Raw genomic sequence first — 23,012 nt, forward strand, 5'->3', positions numbered from 1 at the left:
GGCGTAGGCTCGTCTGTCCCTGTCTGGCGTAGGCTCGTCTGTTCCTGTCTGGCGTAGGCTCGTCTGTTCCTGTCTGGCGTAGGCTCGTGTGTCCCTCTGTCTGGCGTAGGCTCGTCTGTCCCTCTGTCTGGCATAGGCTCGTCTGTTCCTGTCTGGCGTAGGCTCGTCTGTTCCTGTCAGGTGTAGGCTCGTCTGTCCCTCTGTCTGGCGTAGGCTCGTCTGTTCCTGTCTGGCGTAGGCTCGTCTGTTCCTGTCTGGTGTAGGCTCGTGTGTCCCTCCGTCTGGCGTAGGCTCGTCTGTTCCTGTCTGGCGTAGGCTCGTCTGTTCCTGTCTGGTGTAGGCTCGTGTGTCCCTCCGTCTGGCGTGGGCTCGTCTGTCCCTGTCTGGCGTAGGCTCGTCTGTTGCTGTCTGGCGTAGGCTCGTGTGTCCCTCTGTCTGGCGTAGGCTCGTCTGTCCCTGTCTGGCGTAGGCTCGTCTGTTCCTGTCTGGCGTAGGCTCGTCTGTTCCTGTCAGGTGTAGGCTCGTCTGTCCCTCTGTCTGGCGTAGGCTCGTCTGTTGCTGTCTGGCGTAGGCTCGTGTCCCTCTGTCTGGCGTAGGCTCGTGTCCCTCCGTCTGGCGTAGGCTCGTGTGTCCCTCTGCCTGGTGTAGGCTCGTCTGTCCCTCTGTCTGGCGTAGGCTCGTCTGTTCCTGTCTGGCGTAGGCTCGTCTGTTCCTGTCTGGTGTAGGCTCGTGTGTCCCTCCGTCTGGCGTAGGCTCGTCTGTTCCTGTCTGGCGTAGGCTCGTCTGTTCCTGTCTGGTGTAGGCTCGTGTGTCCCTCCGTCTGGCGTGGGCTCGTCTGTCCCTGTCTGGCGTAGGCTCGTCTGTTGCTGTCTGGCGTAGGCTCGTGTGTCCCTCTGTCTGGCGTAGGCTCGTCTGTCCCTGTCTGGCGTAGGCTCGTCTGTTCCTGTCTGGCGTAGGCTCGTCTGTTCCTGTCAGGTGTAGGCTCGTCTGTCCCTCTGTCTGGCGTAGGCTCGTCTGTTGCTGTCTGGCGTAGGCTCGTGTCCCTCTGTCTGGCGTAGGCTCGTGTCCCTCCGTCTGGCGTAGGCTCGTGTGTCCCTCTGCCTGGTGTAGGCTCGTCTGTCCCTCTGTCTGGCGTAGGCTCGTCTGTTCCTGTCTGGCGTAGGCTCGTCTGTTCCTGTCTGGTGTAGGCTCGTGTGTCCCTCCGTCTGGCGTAGGCTCGTCTGTTCCTGTCTGGCGTAGGCTCGTCTGTTCCTGTCTGGTGTAGGCTCGTGTGTCCCTCCGTCTGGCGTGGGCTCGTCTGTCCCTGTCTGGCGTAGGCTCGTCTGTTGCTGTCTGGCGTAGGCTCGTGTGTCCCTCTGTCTGGCGTAGGCTCGTCTGTCCCTGTCTGGCGTAGGCTCGTCTGTTCCTGTCTGGCGTAGGCTCGTCTGTTCCTGTCAGGTGTAGGCTCGTCTGTCCCTCTGTCTGGCGTAGGCTCGTCTGTTCCTGTCAGGTGTAGGCTCGTCTGTCCCTCTGTCTGGCGTAGGCTCGTCTGTTGCTGTCTGGCGTAGGCTCGTGTCCCTCTGTCTGGCGTAGGCTCGTGTCCCTCCGTCTGGCGTAGGCTCGTCTGTCCCTGTCTGGCGTAGGCTCGTCTGTCCCTGTCTGGCGTAGGCTCGTCTGTCCCTCCGTCTGGCGTAGGCTCGTGTGTCCCTGTCTGGCGTAGGCTCGTCTGTCCCTGTCTGGCGTAGGCTCGTCTGTTCCTGTCTGGCGTAGGCTCGTCTGTTCCTGTCTGGCGTAGGCTCGTCTGTTGCTGTCTGGCGTAGGCTCGTCTGTTCCTGTCTGGCGTAGGCTCGTCTGTCCCTGTCTGGCGTAGGCTCGTCTGTCCCTCCGTCTGGCGTAGGCTCGTCTGTCCCTCCGTCTGGCGTAGGCTCGTCTGTTGCTGTCTGGCGTAGGCGCGGGTCTGCCTCTGGCATGATGTCAGGGACGTCCATGTCTCTACTAGTTTTAGACGTTTGAGTTGGATCTTTTGGGCACACGGTTTTTCGGTTTTCACGGTTCATCTTTGGTATTTCAGTTAAAGAAAAGCTTCCTAACTATTGCGGACAAGTTCTTCATGATGAACGTGAGTCGTATGGTTGTTAATATCGCTTTAGTGTCGGATTTGCCCGAGCACCTCTCAAGCTGCCATCTCCGTCGACAGCACACACGACTTCCCCAAAACTTTACTTTCATAGATGTGAAACTATGTTATGCCACATCCGCCACTTCCGATCCCGCTCCTCCACCAGACAACATCCACTGACAGAGAGTTCAGTCTCCATTCAGTCCGTAGTTAACTCAGGAATGGTCCATACCTGATGCAGCTGATAACATAAAACCTTAAATCAACAGAATCCACTTTTCCACAGCAAAGCATTTTATTAGAAATTCAGACAGACAGACAGATAACAATTTTATATCAGTCTCAGTAAAGAACAAGTTTACCTCTCTGATCTGTTGTTCCATAAAGCGACCGAGAAAGACAGACAGAGAAAGATGGATAGATAGAAAATGGAAAAGAACTGTAGAGCAGTTGGAAGAACTTAAGCATCTAGCTAGCCAAATGAAAACACTTTCCAAACAACTTATGTGTTTACATATATTGAATATTAACACTTATCCAATATATTGATAAACCAAATAATAAACATCAGGTGAGGACTTTATATGTCGCTGTATTTCATGCCATTAATATATACAACGTCATACTTATAAAAAAATCAAGCATGAATAAGGCAGCATGCGCGTCTGAAGTGCAGATGAGGAAAAATAAAAGATGAAAAATATTCAGTCATGTGACCTGTAACCTATGAACCACAAAGACTCCAAACCAAGAAACTGGGAGTTCAAGTTGCTCATACAGTTTGTTGTATTAAAGTATTTAAAGAGATGTTTCATTAGAGATGGTGGATTACTGAGAATGGGATAACAAATCAGCTCCTGCTTCTCCACACTGGCTCAAGTCTCCTACATGTCAACTCAATTAACTTCCTGCTAACGAGGAAATGAAACAACAGACCAGCAGAGGGACGAGGAAGCAGGGAGCTGACACATTATTGGTTACTAATGTCTTGAATCAGCAGCTGACTGGATGACACATTGTCACGCTGGTCCTCGAAGAGGGGCGGAGTGATGGATGACTGCCTGGTTACCATGGCAACAGCAGGTTGCTGGTTAAATGTTTTGTGGGACTTAGGCAGCACACAGAGAGTAAAGTGCCGTTCCATGATGGAAATGTAAAATAAAATGTTTCATCTCAGGCAGCGCTGGAGACAGCCAACTTCTTCAGATGGTCCATAAACACCTGCAGACTGACGTCATCTGTCAGGATAGGAGCCCCAGACTCCTATAGAGACAGACAGATAGAGAGAGAGCGACAGAGACAGACAGATAGTGAGACAGATAGAGAGAGAGAGAGAGATGGGGATATGGAGATGAGCAGAAGATATTCTATCAGTTATAAGGTTAAAGCTGTAAACCTGAAAACTTAGATGAAAAACATCCTTTTTGATTCTATCTCTGGTGCTAAGACATATCTAATCCATCCATCCATCCATTATCCAAACCGCTTATCCTGCTCTCAGGGTTGCGGGGATGCTGGAGCCTATCCAAGCAGTCATTGGGCGGCAGGAGGGGAGACACCCTGGACAGGCCGCCAGACCATCACAGGGCCTAATCCATGAATAACAAGTCCTGTAGACTGTAGCAGGGTGTGATGTGGATGGTTGGTGTGTGGTAGGACTTCACCAGTAAAAATTACAGGGTGCGTAGTGTTTTCTAGCTTCATCATAGCAGCTAGATGAGGAAGAAGAAGTCAGGTAGTGTTGAGTGTGAAGAAGAAGTGAAGGTGTTGTGTCTAACCAGCAGATATGACAGAACAAGCTGGTAGAAGACCTTTACCAACACATAGTACTACATCAATAAGTACAACTCAGGTTCCACCAGGTTTTACAGCAGATATGACAGAACAAGCTGGTAGAAGACCTTCACCAACACATAGTACTACATCAATAAGTACAACTCAGGTTCCACCAGGTTTTACAGCAGATATGACAGAACAAGCTGGTAGAAGACCTTCACCAACACATAGTACTACATCAATAAGTACAACTCAGGTTCCACCAGGTTTTACAGCAGATATGACAGAACAAGCTGGTAGAAGACCTTTACCAACACATAGTACTACATCAGTAAGTACAACTCAGGTTCCACCATGTTTTACAGCAGATATGACAGAACAAGCTGGTAGAAGACCTTTACCAACACATAGTACTACATCAGTAAGTACAACTCAGGTTCCACCATGTTTTACAGCAGATATGACTGAACAAGCTGGTAGAAGACCTTTACCAACACATAGTACTACATCAGTAAGTACAACTCAGGTTCCACCAGGTTTTACAGCAGATATGACAGAACAAGCTGGTAGAAGACCTTCACCAACACATAGTACTACATCAATAAGTACAACTCAGGTTCCACCAGGTTTTATGTTTGTTTCTGACACAACAGCCCTGCTGACTCTCATTCATCTGGAATGGAGCTCAGATACTCACCTCACCACCACCTACATAGGACACATACTGGTACAGCAACACCAGGAGATTCACCTCACCACCACCTACATAGGACACACTGGTCCAGTAACACCAGGAGATTCACCTCACCACCACCTACATAGGACACATACTGGTCCAGCAACACCAGGAGATTCACCTCACCACCACCTACATAGGACACATACTGGTCCAGCAACACCAGGAGATTCACCTCACCACCACCTACATAGGACACATACTGGTCCAGTAACACCAGGAGATTCACCTCACCACCACCTACATAGGACACACACTGGTCCAGTAACACCAGGAGATTCACCTCACCACCACCTACATAGGACACATACTGGTCCAGTAACACCAGGAGATTCACCTCACCACCACCTACATAGGACACATACTGGTCCAGTAACACCAGGAGATTCACCTCACCACCACCTACATAGGACACACACTGGTCCAGTAACACCAGGAGATTCACCTCACCACCACCTACATAGGACACATACTGGTCCAGTAACACCAGGAGATTCACCTCACCACCACCTACATAGGACACATACTGGTCCAGTAACACCAGGAGATTCACCTCACCACCACCTACATAGGACACATACTGGTCCAGTAACACCAGGAGATTCACCTCACCACCACCTTTATAGGACACACACTGGTCCAGTAACACCAGGAGATTCACCTCACCACCACCTACATAGGACACATACTGGTCCAGTAACACCAGGAGATTCACCTCACCACCACCTACATAGGACACATACTGGTCCAGTAACACCAGGAGATTCACCTCACCACCACCTTTATAGGACACATACTGGTCCAGTAACACCAGGAGATTCACCTCACCACCACCTACATAGGACACACACTGGTCCAGTAACACCAGGAGATTCACCTCACCACCACCTACATAGGACACATACTGGTCCAGTAACACCAGGAGATTCACCTCACCACCACCTACATAGGACACATACTGGTCCAGTAACACCAGGAGATTCACCTCACCACCACCTTTATAGGACACATACTGGTCCAGTAACACCAGGAGATTCACCTCACCACCACCTACATAGGACACACACTGGTCCAGTAACACCAGGAGATTCACCTCACCACCACCTACATAGGACACATACTGGTCCAGTAACACCAGGAGATTCACCTCACCACCACCTACATAGGACACACACTGGTCCAGTAACACCAGGAGATTCACCTCACCACCACCTACATAGGACACATACTGGTCCAGTAACACCAGGAGATTCACCTCACCACCACCTACATAGGACACATACTGGTCCAGTAACACCAGGAGATTCACCTCACCACCACCTACATAGGACACATACTGGTCCAGTAACACCAGGAGATTCACCTCACCACCACCTTTATAGGACACACACTGGTCCAGTAACACCAGGAGATTCACCTCACCACCACCTACATAGGACACATACTGGTCCAGTAACACCAGGAGATTCACCTCACCACCACCTACATAGGACACACACTGGTCCAGCAACACCAGGAGATTCACCTCACCACCACCTTTATAGGACACACACTGGTCCAGTAACACCAGGAGATTCACCTCACCACCACCTACATAGGACACACACTGGTCCAGCAACACCAGGAGATTCACCTCACCACCACCTACATAGGACACATACTGGTCCAGTAACACCAGGAGATTCACCTCACCACCACCTACATAGGACACATACTGGTCCAGTAACACCAGGAGATTCACCTCACCACCACCTACATAGGAGACACACTGGTCCAGCAACACCAGGAGATTCACCTCACCACCACCTACATAGGACACATACTGGTCCAGTAACACCAGGAGATTCACCTCACCACCACCTACATAGGACACATACTGGTCCAGTAACACCAGGAGATTCACCTCACCACCACCTACATAGGACACATACTGGTCCAGTAACACCAGGAGATTCACCTCACCACCACCTTTATAGGACACACACTGGTCCAGTAACACCAGGAGATTCACCTCACCACCACCTACATAGGACACATACTGGTCCAGTAACACCAGGAGATTCACCTCACCACCACCTACATAGGACACACTGGTCCAGTAACACCAGGAGATTCACCTCACCACCACCTACATAGGACACATACTGGTCCAGTAACACCAGGAGATTCACCTCACCACCACCTACATAGGACACACTGGTCCAGTAACACCAGGAGATTCACCTCACCACCACCTACATAGGACACATACTGGTCCAGTAACACCAGGAGATTCACCTCACCACCACCTACATAGGACACATACTGGTCCAGTAACACCAGGAGATTCACCTCACCACCACCTACATAGGACACATACTGGTCCAGCAACACCAGGAGATTCACCTCACCACCACCTACATAGGACACACACTGGTCCAGCAACACCAGGAGATTCACCTCACCACCACCTACATAGGACACATACTGGTCCAGTAACACCAGGAGATTCACCTCACCACCACCTACATAGGACACACACTGGTCCAGTAACACCAGGAGATTCACCTCACCACCACCTTTATAGGACACATACTGGTCCAGTAACACCAGGAGATTCACCTCACCACCACCTACATAGGACACACACTGGTCCAGCAACACCAGGAGATTCACCTCACCACCACCTACATAGGACACATACTGGTCCAGTAACACCAGGAGATTCACCTCACCACCACCTTTATAGGACACACACTGGTCCAGTAACACCAGGAGATTCACCTCACCACCACCTACATAGGACACATACTGGTCCAGTAACACCAGGAGATTCACCTCACCACCACCTACATAGGACACATACTGGTCCAGTAACACCAGGAGATTCAGGACTGTAGCTTCAAGGGTCAAAGTACAGAAAGGTTAATAAAGTTGTAACATATACTGGACCTACTATGGTACGGTACCAGTACCAATGGTTTCCCATTAGAAAACTGGTCATTTTGGTTTTGTTTTGTGAGAGTGTTTGTTACCAAACACTAATATAAAGTCTAGCTGCTGCTGCTGATCCTGGAATGGACCAGACCTGCAATGGCTGATCGATGGCAGAATATCTGTTGCAGGTGTAACACAGTTAATAGTTCTTCCACTTGCCATTGCACCAGAGGTACAATATATATATATATGTGTGTGTGTGTGTGTGTGTATATGTGTGTGTGTGTATATGTGTGTGTATGTATATGTATGTGTATATATACTATGTGTGTGTGGGTATATATGTATGTGTGTGTGTGTGTGTATAAAATGTATATATAATGTATATATGTGTATTGTGGTCTAACGTTCTGTCACTATATAATACTTGCGTGGTTGGGTTTAAGAGAATGACGCACCTTCCGTTCCTGCCAGTTTAACTAGCCCATGCAAGCGGTCGGTCATGGTTCGAATCTTGTACAGATTATTTTAAGAGTTTAGTCATTTATTCTTCACAATTTTATCATTATAGCAATGGATGTGTATCTAAGACAATCAAGACAATGACAAATACTTTTGTGTAACAGAATTTCCATCCTTGTGAATGATAGCTGTGCTATGAAGAATAGCATGTAGACTATGTCGCTAGCTAAATTAGCCAACTACCAAGCTGTGTGTGTGGTAACCTGAGTGTTTCTGTATTTCTAGTGCCGCCATTGCTGAATGTGCATGTTCAAGAGCAGTCCAGTGATCACTACATTTGTCTGTTGTCAGACTAAACTTCTTCCACTGGAAACCCTGGTCTGTGGTGCATCACATAATACAACCTAGACCATGCTGCTACACCCGTATGGAGTGTACTGTGCAGCCATGCTGCTGCCGCCCTGCTCCATTACACGACCAGCCCAGCAGCAACACAGCTGCACAGTACACTCCATACAGGCAGCAGAGGTCAGAGGTCAGAGAATCTTACCTGGCCCCAGGCGTACATGTTGTTGTGGGTTTGGGAGGGGTTCACCTTGGAGAGCAGGAAACGAGCCTGCATACACAATAGTAACAATTCTTCTAAAAACCGCTGTTATTAATATACATATATATGATACTGATAATATAATCCTGGTCGTATTACAAACAAATAATAAGAATATAAATATTCCAACAACAACAACCATGATAATAATGATAGTACAATGATTATGATGATACATTTAGTGTGTGTGTGTGTGTGTACCTGGCTTCCTCCGTGTTCTGTGTCTATATATCTGGGCATAGGGAAGCGGGTTTGAAGGAGCTCTTGGGCGTCATCTACTGGAGCCTGGAGGAGATGTCTGAAGTTCTCATATTCTGCCATCTCCTGGTAGCCGGCTTTCCTCCACTGGGCTACAGTCTGCCAAAGGAGACACCACTTACGCCTGGACGCCACTCGCAGCAATACAGCTACTGTGTGTTGTGGTGTGTCGCCGTGCTAGTGTGACATGACCTGCATGTGTATGTCCTGGCTCTCTGTAATGATAAATGGGATGGGGCCTACCTCTCCATGGTAGATGAGGATCTGGAAGAAGGTGTCCATGAGCAGGATTCTGTCTGGGAGAATACTACTGCTGTCCAAAAGAACCGGCTGGAAAATGACAAACACAACACAGTAAAATCAAACTGACTGTCTGTCTACCTACAGCGCCTTGCTAAAGTATTCAACCCCTTTGACAGTCGTCACTAATGTCTGGATTATAAAAGATGCTCACACACGTGTTCCTGAACAGTATTATTGTTGTGAACCCATAAGCTCTAACAGCATGGTCCCAAAGCCAAAATAAGTTAGGTTTCGCTGACTTTTTATTAATAAATTAAAACATAGTGCTTGCATAAGTATTCAACCCCTTGTGCTGCGAAAGCTCCAAGTTTACACAAATGGCAAATTATTCCTAAAACAAACTCAGGTAAACACAGTTGGACATAACTAGTGTGCACCTGTAAGATATTAAAGTACCGGTCTGGTTTCTGGGTATAAAAGCACTCTGGGTAAAGTTCAGTAGCCGGGCGTGAACGCCATCGGAACATGAAGACAGAGCAGCAGAATACTGAAGTAAGAGACAGAGTGATTAAAATGCAGAAGGTGGGAAAGGGACACAAAACAATATCCAAGTGTGTGGCTGTCCCACGGAACGCTGTTGGATCCATTGTCAGAAAGTGGAGAAAGTGGAAGCTGCATCACACCACCCAGACGCTTTGGAGGACAGGCCGTCCCTCAAAGCTAAGTGTCCGAGCAAGACGTGGGCTGATGAGGAACGCCACACATGATCCTGCAATCACTCTGAAGGAGCTCCAGAGATCAGTGGCTGAAACTGGAGTAAATGTGCATGAGTCAACCATATCACGGCTCTCCATAAATCTGGCCTGTATGGGAGGGTGGCAAGAAAGAAGCCGTTGCTCAAAACTATGCATATAGAAGCACACTTGGAGTTTGCTACCAAGTATGAGAGAGACCCGGTTAGGATGTGGGTAAAGGTTTTGTAGTCAGATGAGTTGAAAGTGGAGCTTTTTGGCCAAAACTCAAAGCGTTATGTGTGGTGTAAACCTAACACTGCTCATACCCTAAAAAACACCCTCCCTACAGTGAAGCATGGCGGCGGCAGCATAATGCTATGGGCTCTGTTAGCGACGGGCGTTGGTAAACATCAGATCACAAAGAGCCATGGACATCTCTAGCTCTGACAACGACTCCTAGAGGATCAATTCTCAGTCTCATCAGTAGCCAGTCAGACTAGCTTGGTCTAGTCAGAAAGGCACGAACTGAGGAAGCCTCTCGGATGAGAGGCGAAACGTCTTCACGGATATATACCAAGTCCAGTTGCACTTGATTCAACTCCTTTGGATAACCATGACAACCTGGATGAATGAGAACATTCACAGACACCATCATGGAGCTTCAGAATGCAGATGACAACGCCATCACAGCACACTCCACAGAAGATCTCCAGGACATTCTGAATGCTCTTGCCGAGGCATACAGAGCCCTGAGTCTAGCATTAAACATCAAGAAGACCAGGTCTTATATCAACATCCACCCAACCAGCCATTTACCCAGCCCACCATAAAAGTGGACAACAAAATTCTTGAAAACGTTGATCACTTACCCTACCTTGGCAGCCTTCTCTCCTCAAAAGCTGACATCGACTCCGAGGTCACCCATCACCTGAGGTGTGCCAGTGGCGCTTATGCCACACTCAGGAAAAGAGTCTTTGAAGACTGAAACCTAAAGGCCCAAACAAAACTCCTGGTCTACAGAGATGTTTTTCTCCCCACCCTGCTGTGGGGGAGTCATGGACCACCTACAGTAGACACCTGAGAGCCCTGGAACAATAGCACCAAAGATCCTTATGAAAGATCCTGGGGATTAGCTGGAAGGACAGACGCACCAACATCAGTGTTTTGGAAGAAGCCAACATGACTAGCATCACCATCACAATAATGCATCAACTTCGACAGACAGGCCGTGCCATCCGCATGTCCAACACACGTCTCCCCAAACATATCCTGTACTCCCAGCTGAAGGAAGGTCAGCCAGTTCCTGGTGGGCAAAAGAAACGTTTCAAGGACATTATCAAGACCAGTCTGAAGAAACTCAACATCACATCAACCAACTGGGAACACATTGCACTGAATAGGCACTCCTGGAAGAAATTCGTGCAGGAAGGAGCTGCACGTCATAAAATGGCACTCCACTGTGCTGCAGAGAAAAAGCGACAGCACTGCAAGTAGAGAACAGAAAAGGGCTCAACCACCACCACCACTTTCCACCTATCCACACTGCACCAAAGTATGTGGATTGCAGATCGGCCTCTACAGCCATCAGAAGACCCGCAGTAGACAACCCAATGCAGAGGACGGTCATACTTGCTTCAAGTGACTGCCAATGATGATGATGATGGTGTGCACGCATTTGTGTGTATGTTTGTGTGTGTGTGCTCATGCTGACCTCGGGCGGTCCATTGAAGGAGTAAGCGTAGAGGACTGGTTGGATCATGATCAGAGCCTGAGTCAGGTCTTGTCTGTTGAAGTGATGTCTGTAGTAGGAGCTCTCATCAGGACTGTTATTGAAGACCTGCAGGAAGGGAGACCTCCGCAAGTGGAACATGAACTGCAACAGAAAGCACAAACAAAGCTTTTGTTACACTAACACAGTGGTTGTCAAACTGTTCCCGTCATGCCCCCCTTTGGAGGAAGAAAAATGTTCATGCCCCCGTCCCGACAAAATGGGCCAAGTTTAACTTTATTTAAATAACATCATGACCATGAACATTCCTTTCGCTTTTCTTTCAGTAATTTCTGTTGTGCAAATAAGAAACACAAGTTCCACTTCAAATTTATCAAACCTCTTTTTGTGACATTTGTCACTATATTGCTCCATCAGTCTGTGTGCTTTTTCAAAAACTGAAATAAAATGAAATAAAATTTAAAAATCACTTTGCTAGAACAATAACAATAAAGTTCAATCTGTGCAAAAAAGAACAAATGCAGATCAAGGAAAGTTGAACCAGTTCATCTTGACACAGCGTTCATTGACAGATACGTTTTATCATCATCTAAGTGACCTCTTCAGTCTCACCTGACACTTAACAGCTACACTATATTGCTGTTTGTGCTGGGGGACCTGATCCTTGGGGTGGACCAACTCCTGCTGCAGCATGTTTTGGGGTTTGAAAGCAGCTGAGACGTGGTGTTTTGAAAATACGCGTCTCGGCTTTTCCGACACTCCCACCACATACAGAATCACCACTGGTTTACTCTTAGCCAGCTGTGGTCCTCCTCCTCTCTTCGATCGGCTGGTGCTCTGTTTGGGCGTCTTCCTGGTTTGACAAACACCCAGTTAGGATAACCACACTTAACCAGGGTCTGTTTAATGTGGGACTTCTCCTCTTCCCCGGTCGCTGTGTCGGTGGGGACGCTGTCAGCTCGGTGGTCCAGCGTCCTGATGACTCCTAGTTTGTGCTCCAGTGGATGATGAGAGTCAAACCTTAAGTACTGATCAGTATGTGTTGGTTTACAGTAAACATCAGCAATCAAATGTCCCCCATCACCAACTGCAGTTTCACAGTGTAAGAAGGCTACCCTGTCATGTTCCACATCCTCCCTGGTGAACTTGATGTGGTGTCCACAGAGTTCATGTGGTGGTGAAATGTGCTGCATCCTGAGATTTAATTTTAACCCTGGTGTCGTCCACAAATCTGAACCAGTGGCTAGGTGGTGTCCCTGGATAGGACATCAGAGCCTCTTTTCCACTTCCTCCATGTACAAGCTGGCCACTACAGGTGAGACTGGGGAACCCATAGCGCCCCCATGCCTCTGCCTATAGTACTTCCCCCTGTATGTGAAGTACGTGGACTGAAGACACAGCTTCAGGAGCAGACACACTTGGTCAGTGTTAAGGGTGGTCCTATTGCTAAGGGAGAGGTCATTTTGTAATTTCATATGGACTACCCCCACTGCTTCATCAGTCAGGCCAGGAACTCCACAATCTACACCATCTATAGGCCAGTGGCCACTCTTTCAGGGATGAGGATGTGCATATCCTTGATAGAGAGGAACGCTGATTTGAACGGGGAGTCAAAGAGGCCATCTATGTGACGAGGGAACGACCTCGTTGGTTTTGGTCATTACACATCTGTTGCCATCTTACAATGCTGTGATTGCAACAATCCCCAATCCTCTGTGAATAGTACACATGATAAATGGTCACACCCATATTTGCAGAGTGGTCGTTTGGCACTGTATTGTACTGTGTTGTTTATAAGGGTGGGGATACCTGCAGTCAGTTTAGCCTGAAGAGGACACTTACGCTACGTTTACATGACAACGGTCTTGCTAAAAACTGAATTTTTTTCCCTTTGCTTTTTAAAAAAGTTCCGTGTTCAGATGACGTCATTTTGAGTACGATCCGTATGCACACAGATTCGCAAAAAAAACGACTGAAGACGCTGTAGTTTGCATGCCAGGCCAGTAGTTGGCGGTGAAACTGTAGTAGAGAGGTCTTCCGGTGGACCACAGTAACGCCACACGCCTGCGCACAAACGCTTTCTTCTCAGAGCGCCGAGTCTCAGGGCAACGAGGGAGGCTTGGGACATACGAACGTTTTCCATCCATTCATTCTCGTCAACAACGCCATTCACAAAGCTTTCCCGCCACCGGCTTGTTCTCTCAGGTCTTGTCCAAAAGCGTCTTTTGGTTGCCCTCCGTCGATGTATAGGTGGGTTGAGAATGTGGTGCATGTAAATAAGCATCTCCGCGGATCACAGTAATGGTGCAGCAAGTCTACACTTGGCTGGAGAAGCGTTAACAAACTCTGCAGAGACAACAGCACAAACATAAAGGTTGTCTTCTTACTCGCGCATGGATATTTGACTGAAAACGTAATACGCATGTGCGAAGTGGAGCCGTGATGTCACGGTCTTCACAGGAACCGCTGTTGCTAGTTTACACGGCGACGCTGGAGTCGCGTTCTCCAAAGATTTCACTCTGCAACCCGGTTTCAAAAGTTGGCGTTTTCAGGCCCCCAAAACGCCGCTGTCGTGTGAAAGAATGGCCAAAACGCAACAATACTTGACCGTTTTATGTTGAAAACGATGCCGCGTAAACGGCCCTTGTTGAGTCCTGAAACAAACATATCCGTCAGTAAACGTTGTATCCAGATGAACCGATTCAACCTGCTTTGATTTTCTTACCTGACTATTGAGCATGCATCAAGACAAAAGGCAAGAAAAAGAAGCAGATATCTGTGAAATACGATGAGCGAGGCAGTTTTTGAGAGCTCAAGTCTTACCGCTGCATTAGTGCTGCAGTGAGCCGGTTTTGCGCTGCACAGCTTTTCAAAACTGTAACGCTGAGTATTTGGACCCAATTGCAGAGAAGAGGCAGAGGCAGTTTGTAAAGTAACAAGTCTTTTACTGGACTTCAAAAACAACACAAAATAACAAAAGACCACTGCACAACAGGGCAGGCAATAACGCTAACTAGAATAAACATACAAAATTAAACGATGCAAAAACTCTCGCACAGAGGAGGCAAAGGAAACACTCTCGCACAGAGGAGGCAGACGAGGGTTCAGGAGACCAACGTGAAGCTTTTCCAAGACTCGGCCCAGTATGTCTGCAAAGCACCCAGTCAAATAGTCCCCAGCACAGGTGCACCTAATCACAGGCCAACCAGTACGCAGGTGCCACTCATACTGGCTGATTGCAGGCCGATAGGGAAATGTCACCTGTTGGCTGCTGATCCTTTGGCCAGTGATCGTGTCAAAAACAGGGTTGCAGGCTTGATACTGCCACTCAAGTAATGCTCCATGTTGAGCTTAGATCTGTACTTTGTCTTAAGTGAGGCAACAGCAGAAAAGCCCATCTCACAGAGATAGGATGTGGCGAAGGGCAGCAGAATGCCCACAGCCCTCTGTCCTATGAGTGGATACACCCTCGCCACACCAAGCCAGAATTCCCTCAGTGTCTGAGCTGTAAAGCTCAGCCTCAGGGTGGAGTCAGATGTCATCTCCATGAACTGGTCCTCTTCAGCAGAGCTGAAATCAGCAGGTGCTGCTGCATTGAATGGATCTGTCACCCAGTCATACTGAGCACTGTTGTTTGGAAGTATTTTTGAAAGAATCCTCTCAGGGAGGAGATGTGCTCCTGAGACATGACATCACTGTGGTGGCTCCAGAATCACTGGCTTCAACAAATTCACTCAGATTCTCAAAGAAATCAGTATTTCCTTGATCAAGTCGCCTGCCCCACATCTCAAGCTTTCGAGTGAATGCACTGATCTTGTCTGCCAGGTGAGGAAGGTGCTTGTAAGGTTTAATTCATTCAGCTTTCCAAATATATCGCTGAGATAGCCCAGTTTCACAAGAAATTGTTCATCACTAGACTTGCTTGCAACTTCATGCATACGCCTCTCCTCCAGAAACACCCGAATTTCCTGTCATATCTCAAAGACTCGCGACAACACTTGACCTCGCGAGAGCCACCTAGCCTCACTGTGAAACAACACAGCTGAATGTTCAGCTCCCATCTCTTCACAAAGTGCAGAGAACAGCCGCGCTATCAGGGGTCTTGTTTTGATGAAATTGACCACGCAAACAACATCGGTCAAAACCTCATTTAGGTCAGTGCTAATCTGTCTCGATGATAGCACTTCTCTGTGTATGACAGTGTGTCCATTGCACATTTGGCGAGACCCTCTTGATTAGTTCCTGCAATCCCTTCGTTTTCCCTGCCATGGTCTGCACCATCCGTGCAAATGCCCACATGGTTCTCCCATTTCAAGGTCATTTGAAATGTCGCATATATACATCTTGCAACTGCATCATTGGACAGAGGGACAGTCTTCAATTTTGCAGCGCTTGTCTCATCAAACTTAGTTGACACCATATCTAAAGCCATAGGCAGTATGAGCTCCTCTGCTGTTGTGTGTGGTTTCTGGTACTGGGCAGTTCTGTGTGTGACTTTGTGTGATGCCATTAGTGCTTTGTTGTTCACTGATGCAGCTTTTACAAAGCAATGTTCCTGCTGATGGTCTGCACCAAGTCTTCTCTGGAAGAACTCGAGTGGCTTATTGACGTGACTGGGGTGTAATGTCTCTAAGTGTCTTCTTCATGTGTTTGGTCTCATACTACCAGCTGCCAGAGTTTTCACACATAAAATACACACTGGTCTCTCCTCACCTCCCACCACATTCACTGTGAACCCAAGAGCAAGACAGGCTTTGTCATATTTTCTCAACTTGGTTTTTGGTTGATTACCGTCAGCTAAGCACTTTGTCTTGTTTGTCTCGGAAGCATCGCCTGTCTTTCTTTTGTCCCTGTCAAACATCTCTCCATTCTGTCAATGTACACACTCTGTGTCATGAAAGCAAGTTGTGTTGATTGTTCCGCTGTGAAAAAGATTCCTACGTCAAAATGGTAGTTCCACACTACACCCCCCCCCGGTCACGTGCCGCCCCCCCTGGGGAGGGGGGGGGCGTCACACACTTTGAGAAACGCTGCACATCAGTACAGTTGCTGACATAGTCTGGAGATGCAGGGCACATACATACGTATGTGGATGGACACCCCTTTAACTAAAAAGGACCTATAGTCCTTTAGCTTTCAAACTCTGAGCATATAGCGTATACTACAAGACTACATTTCCCACAGTCTACGGGAGCCAGGTTTTTTGCAAATCGCATATACTTAGTACAAATGGACAAAAAATTGGTCAATCTGCAGAGGGAGCAGAGACACAACCACCATCAGCTGGCAGCTATTCGCTCTACTGACACCTCACAGTCATGTCTGTTAATGAAGGCTCGCACCAGGACCCGTGTTCAATCAATGTCTCCAATAGAGTGAGGGGCGGGGTAAGAAAAGAAAGACACGGAGTGTGAACATAGTGAAAAGAGAGAGGGGGGGATCCATCATGGCCATACAGGGGTTGCGTGATAATGAATCAAAATCTGTCCTTTATGAATGGGGTTGAAAAAAAACTGTTGGTCTGTTTGCACCTCTCATTTTGTTCTCTGGTTTAGTGATACATTTTGTTCTCTGGTTTAGTGATACATTTTGTTCTCTTGTTTAGTGGTACATTTTGTTCTCTGGTTTAGTGATACATTTTGTTCTCTTGTTTAGTGATACATTTTGTTCTCTGGTTTAGTGATACATTTTGTTCTCTTGTTTAGTGATACATTTTGTTCTCTTGTTTAGTGATACATTTAGTTCTCTGGTTTAGTGATACATTTTGTTCTCTTGTTTAATGATACATTTTGTTCTCTTGTTTAGTGATACATTTTGTTCTCTGGTTTAGTGATACATTTTGTTCTCTTGTTTAGTGATACATTTTGTTCTCTTGTTTAGTGGTACATTTTGTTCTCTGGTTTAGTGATACATTTTGTTCTCTTGTTTAGTGATACATTTTGTTCTCTTGTTTAGTGATACATTTTGTTCTCTGGTTTAGTGATACATTTTGTTCTCTTGTTTAGTGATACATTTTGTTCTCTTGTTTAGTGATACATTTAGTTCTCTGGTTTAGTGATACATTTTGTTCTCTGGTTTAGTGATACATTTTGTTCTCTGGTTTAGTGATACATTTTGTTCTCTGGTTTAGTGATACATTTTGTTCTCTTGTTTAGTGATACATTTTGTTCTCTTGTTTAGTGATACATTTTGTTCTCTTGTTTAGTGATACATTTAGTTCTCTGGTTTAGTGATACATTTTGTTCTCTTGTTTAGTGATACATTTTGTTCTCTTGTTTAGTGATACATTTTGTTCTCTTGTTTAGTGATACATTTTGTTCTCTTTTTTAGTGGTACATTTTGTTCTCTTGTTTAGTGGTACATTTAGTTCTCTTGTTTAGTGATACATTTTGTTCTCTTGTTTAGTGATACATTTTGTTCTCTTGTTTAGTGATACATTTTGTTCTCTTGTTTAGTGGTACATTTTGTTCTCTTGTTTAGTGATACATTTTGTTCTCTGGTTTAGTGGTACATTTTGTTCTCTTGTTTAGTGGTACATTTTGTTCTCTGGTTTAGTGATACATTTTGTTCTCTTGTTTAGTGATACATTTTGTTCTCTTGTTTAGTGATACATTTTGTTCTCTTGTTTAGTGATACATTTAGTTCTCTTGTTTAGTGATACATTTTGTTCTCTTGTTTAGTGATACATTTAGTTCTCTTGTTTAGTGATACATTTTGTTCTCTGGTTTAGTGGTACATTTTGTTCTCTGGTTTAGTGATACATTTTGTTCTCTTTTTTAGTGGTACATTTTGTTCTCTGGTTTAGTGATACATTTTGTTCTCTGGTTTAGTGGTACATTTTGTTCTCTTTTTTAGTGGTACATTTTGTTCTCTTGTTTAGTGATACATTTTGTTCTCTGGTTTAGTGATACATTTTGTTCTCTGGTTTAGTGGTACATTTTGTTCTCTTGTTTAGTGGTACATTTTGTTCTCTTGTTTAGTGGTACATTTTGTTCTCTTGTTTAGTGATACATTTTGTTCTCTTGTTTAGTGATACATTTTGTTCTCTGGTTTAGTGATACATTTTGTTCTCTTGTTTAGTGATACATTTTGTTCTCTGGTTTAGTGATACATTTTGTTCTCTTGTTTAGTGGTACATTTTGTTCTCTGGTTTAGTGATACATTTTGTTCTCTGGTTTAGTGATACATTTTGTTCTCTTGTTTAGTGATACATTTTGTTCTCTTGTTTAGTGATACATTTTGTTCTCTTGTTTAGTGATACATTTTGTTCTCTGGTTTAGTGATACATTTTGTTCTCTTGTTTAGTGATACATTTTGTTCTCTTGTTTAGTGATACATTTTGTTCTCTGGTTTAGTGATACATTTTGTTCTCTTGTTTAGTGGTACATTTTGTTCTCTTGTTTAGTGATACATTTTGTTCTCTGGTTTAGTGATACATTTTGTTCTCTGGTTTAGTGATACATTTTGCTCTCTGGTTTAGTGATATATTTTGCTCTCTTGTTTAGTGATACATTTTGTTCTCTTGTTTAGTGATACATTTTGTTCTCTTGTTTAGTGATACATTTTGTTCTCTTGTTTAGTGATACATTTTGATCTCTGGTTTAGTGGTACATTTAGTTCTCTGGTTTAGTGATACATTTTGTTCTCTTGTTTAGTGATACATTTTGTTCTCTGGTTTAGTGATACATTTTGTTCTCTGGTTTAGTGATACATTTTGTTCTCTGGTTTAGTGATACATTTTGTTCTCTTGTTTAGTGGTACATTTTGTTCTCTGGTTTAGTGATACATTTTGTTCTCTTTTTTAGTGGTACATTTTGTTCTCTGGTTTAGTGATACATTTTGTTCTCTGGTTTAGTGGTACATTTTGTTCTCTTTTTTAGTGGTACATTTTGTTCTCTGGTTTAGTGATACATTTTGTTCTCTGGTTTAGTGGTACATTTTGTTCTCTTGTTTAGTGATACATTTTGTTCTCTTGTTTAGTGGTACATTTTGTTCTCTGGTTTAGTGATACATTTTGTTCTCTGGTTTAGTGATACATTTTGTTCTCTTGTTTAGTGATACATTTTGTTCTCTGGTTTAGTGATACATTTTGTTCTCTGGTTTAGTGATACATTTTGTTCTCTTGTTTAGTGGTACATTTTGTTCTCTGGTTTAGTGATACATTTTGTTCTCTGGTTTAGTGATACATTTTGTTCTCTGGTTTAGTGATACATTTTGTTCTCTGGTTTAGTGATACATTTTGTTCTCTTGTTTAGTGGTACATTTTGTTCTCTTGTTTAGTGATACATTTTGTTCTCTGGTTTAGTGATACATTTTGTTCTCTTGTTTAGTGGTACATTTTGTTCTCTTGTTTAGTGATACATTTTGTTCTCTTGTTTAGTGGTACATTTTGTTCTCTTGTTTAGTGGTACATTTTGTTCTCTTGTTTAGTGATACATTTTGTTCTCTGGTTTAGTGATACATTTTGTTCTCTTGTTTAGTGATACATTTTGTTCTCTGGTTTAGTGATACATTTTGTTCTCTTGTTTAGTGATACATTTTGTTCTCTGGTTTAGTGATACATTTTGTTCTCTTGTTTAGTGATACATTTTGTTCTCTGGTTTAGTGATACATTTTGTTCTCTGGTTTAGTGATACATTTTGTTCTCTTGTTTAGTGATACATTTTGTTCTCTTGTTTAGTGATACATTTTGTTCTCTTGTTTAGTGATACATTTAGTTCTCTGGTTTAGTGATACATTTTGTTCTCTTGTTTAGTGATACATTTTGTTCTCTTGTTTAGTGATACATTTTGTTCTCTTGTTTAGTGATACATTTTGTTCTCTTTTTTAGTGGTACATTTTGTTCTCTTGTTTAGTGGTACATTTAGTTCTCTTGTTTAGTGATACATTTTGTTCTCTTGTTTAGTGATACATTTTGTTCTCTTGTTTAGTGATACATTTTGTTCTCTTGTTTAGTGGTACATTTTGTTCTCTTGTTTAGTGATACATTTTGTTCTCTGGTTTAGTGGTACATTTTGTTCTCTTGTTTAGTGGTACATTTTGTTCTCTGGTTTAGTGATACATTTTGTTCTCTTGTTTAGTGATACATTTTGTTCTCTTGTTTAGTGATACATTTTGTTCTCTTGTTTAGTGATACATTTAGTTCTCTTGTTTAGTGATACATTTTGTTCTCTTGTTTAGTGATACATTTAGTTCTCTTGTTTAGTGATACATTTTGTTCTCTGGTTTAGTGGTACATTTTGTTCTCTGGTTTAGTGATACATTTTGTTCTCTTTTTTAGTGGTACATTTTGTTCTCTGGTTTAGTGATACATTTTGTTCTCTGGTTTAGTGGTACATTTTGTTCTCTTTTTTAGTGGTACATTTTGTTCTCTTGTTTAGTGATACATTTTGTTCTCTGGTTTAGTGATACATTTTGTTCTCTGGTTTAGTGATACATTTTGTTCTCTGGTTTAGTGATACATTTTGCTCTCTGGTTTAGTGGTACATTTAGTTCTCTTGTTTAGTGGTACATTTTGTTCTCTGGTTTAGTGGTACATTTTGTTCTCTTGTTTAGTGGTACATTTTGTTCTCTGGTTTAGTGATACATTTTGTTCTCTGGTTTAGTGATACATTTAGTTCTCTGGTTTAGCGATACATTTTGTTCTCTTGTTTAGTGATACATTTTGTTCTCTGGTTTAGTGGTACATTTAGTTCTCTGGTTTAGTGATACATTTAGTTCTCTTGTTTAGTGGTACATTTAGTTCTCTTGTTTAGTGGTACATTTTGTTCTCTGGTTTAGTGGTACATTTTGTTCTCTTGTTTAGTGGTACATTTTGTTCTCTTGTTTAGTGATACATTTTGTTCTCTGGTTTAGTGATACATTTTGTTCTCTGGTTTAGTGATACATTTTGTTCTCTGGTTTAGTGATATATTTTGTTCTCTTGTTTAGTGATACATTTTGTTCTCTTGTTTAGTGATACATTTAGTTCTCTTGTTTAGTGATACATTTTGTTCTCTGGTTTAGTGATACATTTTGTTCTCTGGTTTAGTGATACATTTTGTTTTCTTGTTTAGTGGTACATTTTGTTCTCTGGTTTAGTGATACATTTAGTTCTCTGGTTTAGTGATACATTTAGTTCTCTTGTTTAGTGATACATTTTGTTCTCTTGTTTAGTGATACATTTTGTTCTCTTGTTTAGTGATATATTTTGTTCTCTTGTTTAGTGATATATTTTGTTCTCTTGTTTAGTGATACATTTTGTTCTCTTGTTTAGTGATACATTTTGCTCTCTTGTTTAGTGGTACATTTAGTTCTCTTGTTTAGTGGTACATTTTGTTCTCTGGTTTAGTGGTACATTTTGTTCTCTTGTTTAGTGGTACATTTTGTTCTCTTGTTTAGTGATACATTTTGTTCTCTGGTTTAGTGATACATTTTGCTCTCTGGTTTAGTGATATATTTTGCTCTCTTGTTTAGTGATACATTTTGTTCTCTTGTTTAGTGATACATTTTGTTCTCTTGTTTAGTGATACATTTTGTTCTCTTGTTTAGTGATACATTTTGATCTCTGGTTTAGTGGTACATTTAGTTCTCTGGTTTAGTGGTACATTTAGTTCTCTGGTTTAGTGATACATTTAGTTCTCTTGTTTAGTGGTACATTTAGTTCTCTTGTTTAGTGGTACATTTTGTTCTCTGGTTTAGTGGTACATTTTGTTCTCTTGTTTAGTGATACATTGTTTTCTCTTGTTTAGTGATACATTTTGTTCTCTCGTTTAGTGATACATTTTGTTCTCTGGTTTAGTGGTACATTTTGTTCTCTTGTTTAGTGATACATTTTGTTCTCGTTTAATGATACATTTTGTTCTCTTGTTTAGTGATACATTTTGTTCTCTTGTTTAGTGATACATTTTGTTCTCTTGTTTAGTGATACATTTTGTTCTCTGGTTTAGTGATACATTTTGTTCTCTTGTTTAGTGATACATTTAGTTCTCTGGTTTAGTGATACATTTTGTTCTCTGGTTTAGTGGTACATTTAGTTCTCTTGTTTAGTGATAAATTTTGTTCCCTTGTTTAGTGATACATTTTGTTCTCTTGTTTAGTGATACATTTTGTTCTCTGGTTTAGTGATACATTTTGTTCTCTTGTTTAGTGATACATTTTGTTCTCTGGTTTAGTGATACATTTTGTTCTCTTGTTTAGTGATAAATTTTGTTCTCTTGTTTAGTGATACATTTTGTTCTCTTTTTTAGTGATACATTTTGTTCTCTGGTTTAGTGATACATTTTGTTCTCTTGTTTAGTGATACATTTTGTTCTCTTGTTTAGTGATACATTTTGTTCTCTTGTTTAGTGATACATTTTGTTCTCTTGTTTAGTGATACATTTTGTTCTCTTGTTTAGTGATATATTTTGCTCTCTTGTTTAGTGATACATTTTGTTCTCTGGTTTAGTGATACATTTTGTTCTCTGGTTTAG

The 23,012-nt window shown here is 43.5% G+C and overlaps 1 protein-coding gene across 1 annotated transcript in view; it reads right to left on the minus strand.

Moving 5' to 3' along the window:
- Positions 1-2,382: 2,382 nt before the first annotated feature.
- The window catches only part of sec23a (Sec23 homolog A, coat complex II component), a 108,226-nt gene continuing 87,596 nt past the window's right edge, over positions 2,383-23,012 (minus strand). Inside the window, exons 16-20 of the mRNA XM_056295864.1 lie at positions 11,542-11,703; positions 9,097-9,183; positions 8,797-8,952; positions 8,539-8,604; positions 2,383-3,361 (exon numbers count right to left, since the gene is read on the minus strand). Coding sequence (XP_056151839.1) covers positions 3,272-3,361; positions 8,539-8,604; positions 8,797-8,952; positions 9,097-9,183; positions 11,542-11,703 — 561 coding nt within the window. The 3' untranslated portion in view covers positions 2,383-3,271. The remainder of the gene's footprint in view (positions 3,362-8,538; positions 8,605-8,796; positions 8,953-9,096; positions 9,184-11,541; positions 11,704-23,012) is intronic.

The sequence above is a fragment of the Lampris incognitus genome, chromosome 16, assembly GCF_029633865.1.
Source record: "Lampris incognitus isolate fLamInc1 chromosome 16, fLamInc1.hap2, whole genome shotgun sequence".
Taxonomy (NCBI): domain Eukaryota; kingdom Metazoa; phylum Chordata; class Actinopteri; order Lampriformes; family Lampridae; genus Lampris; species Lampris incognitus.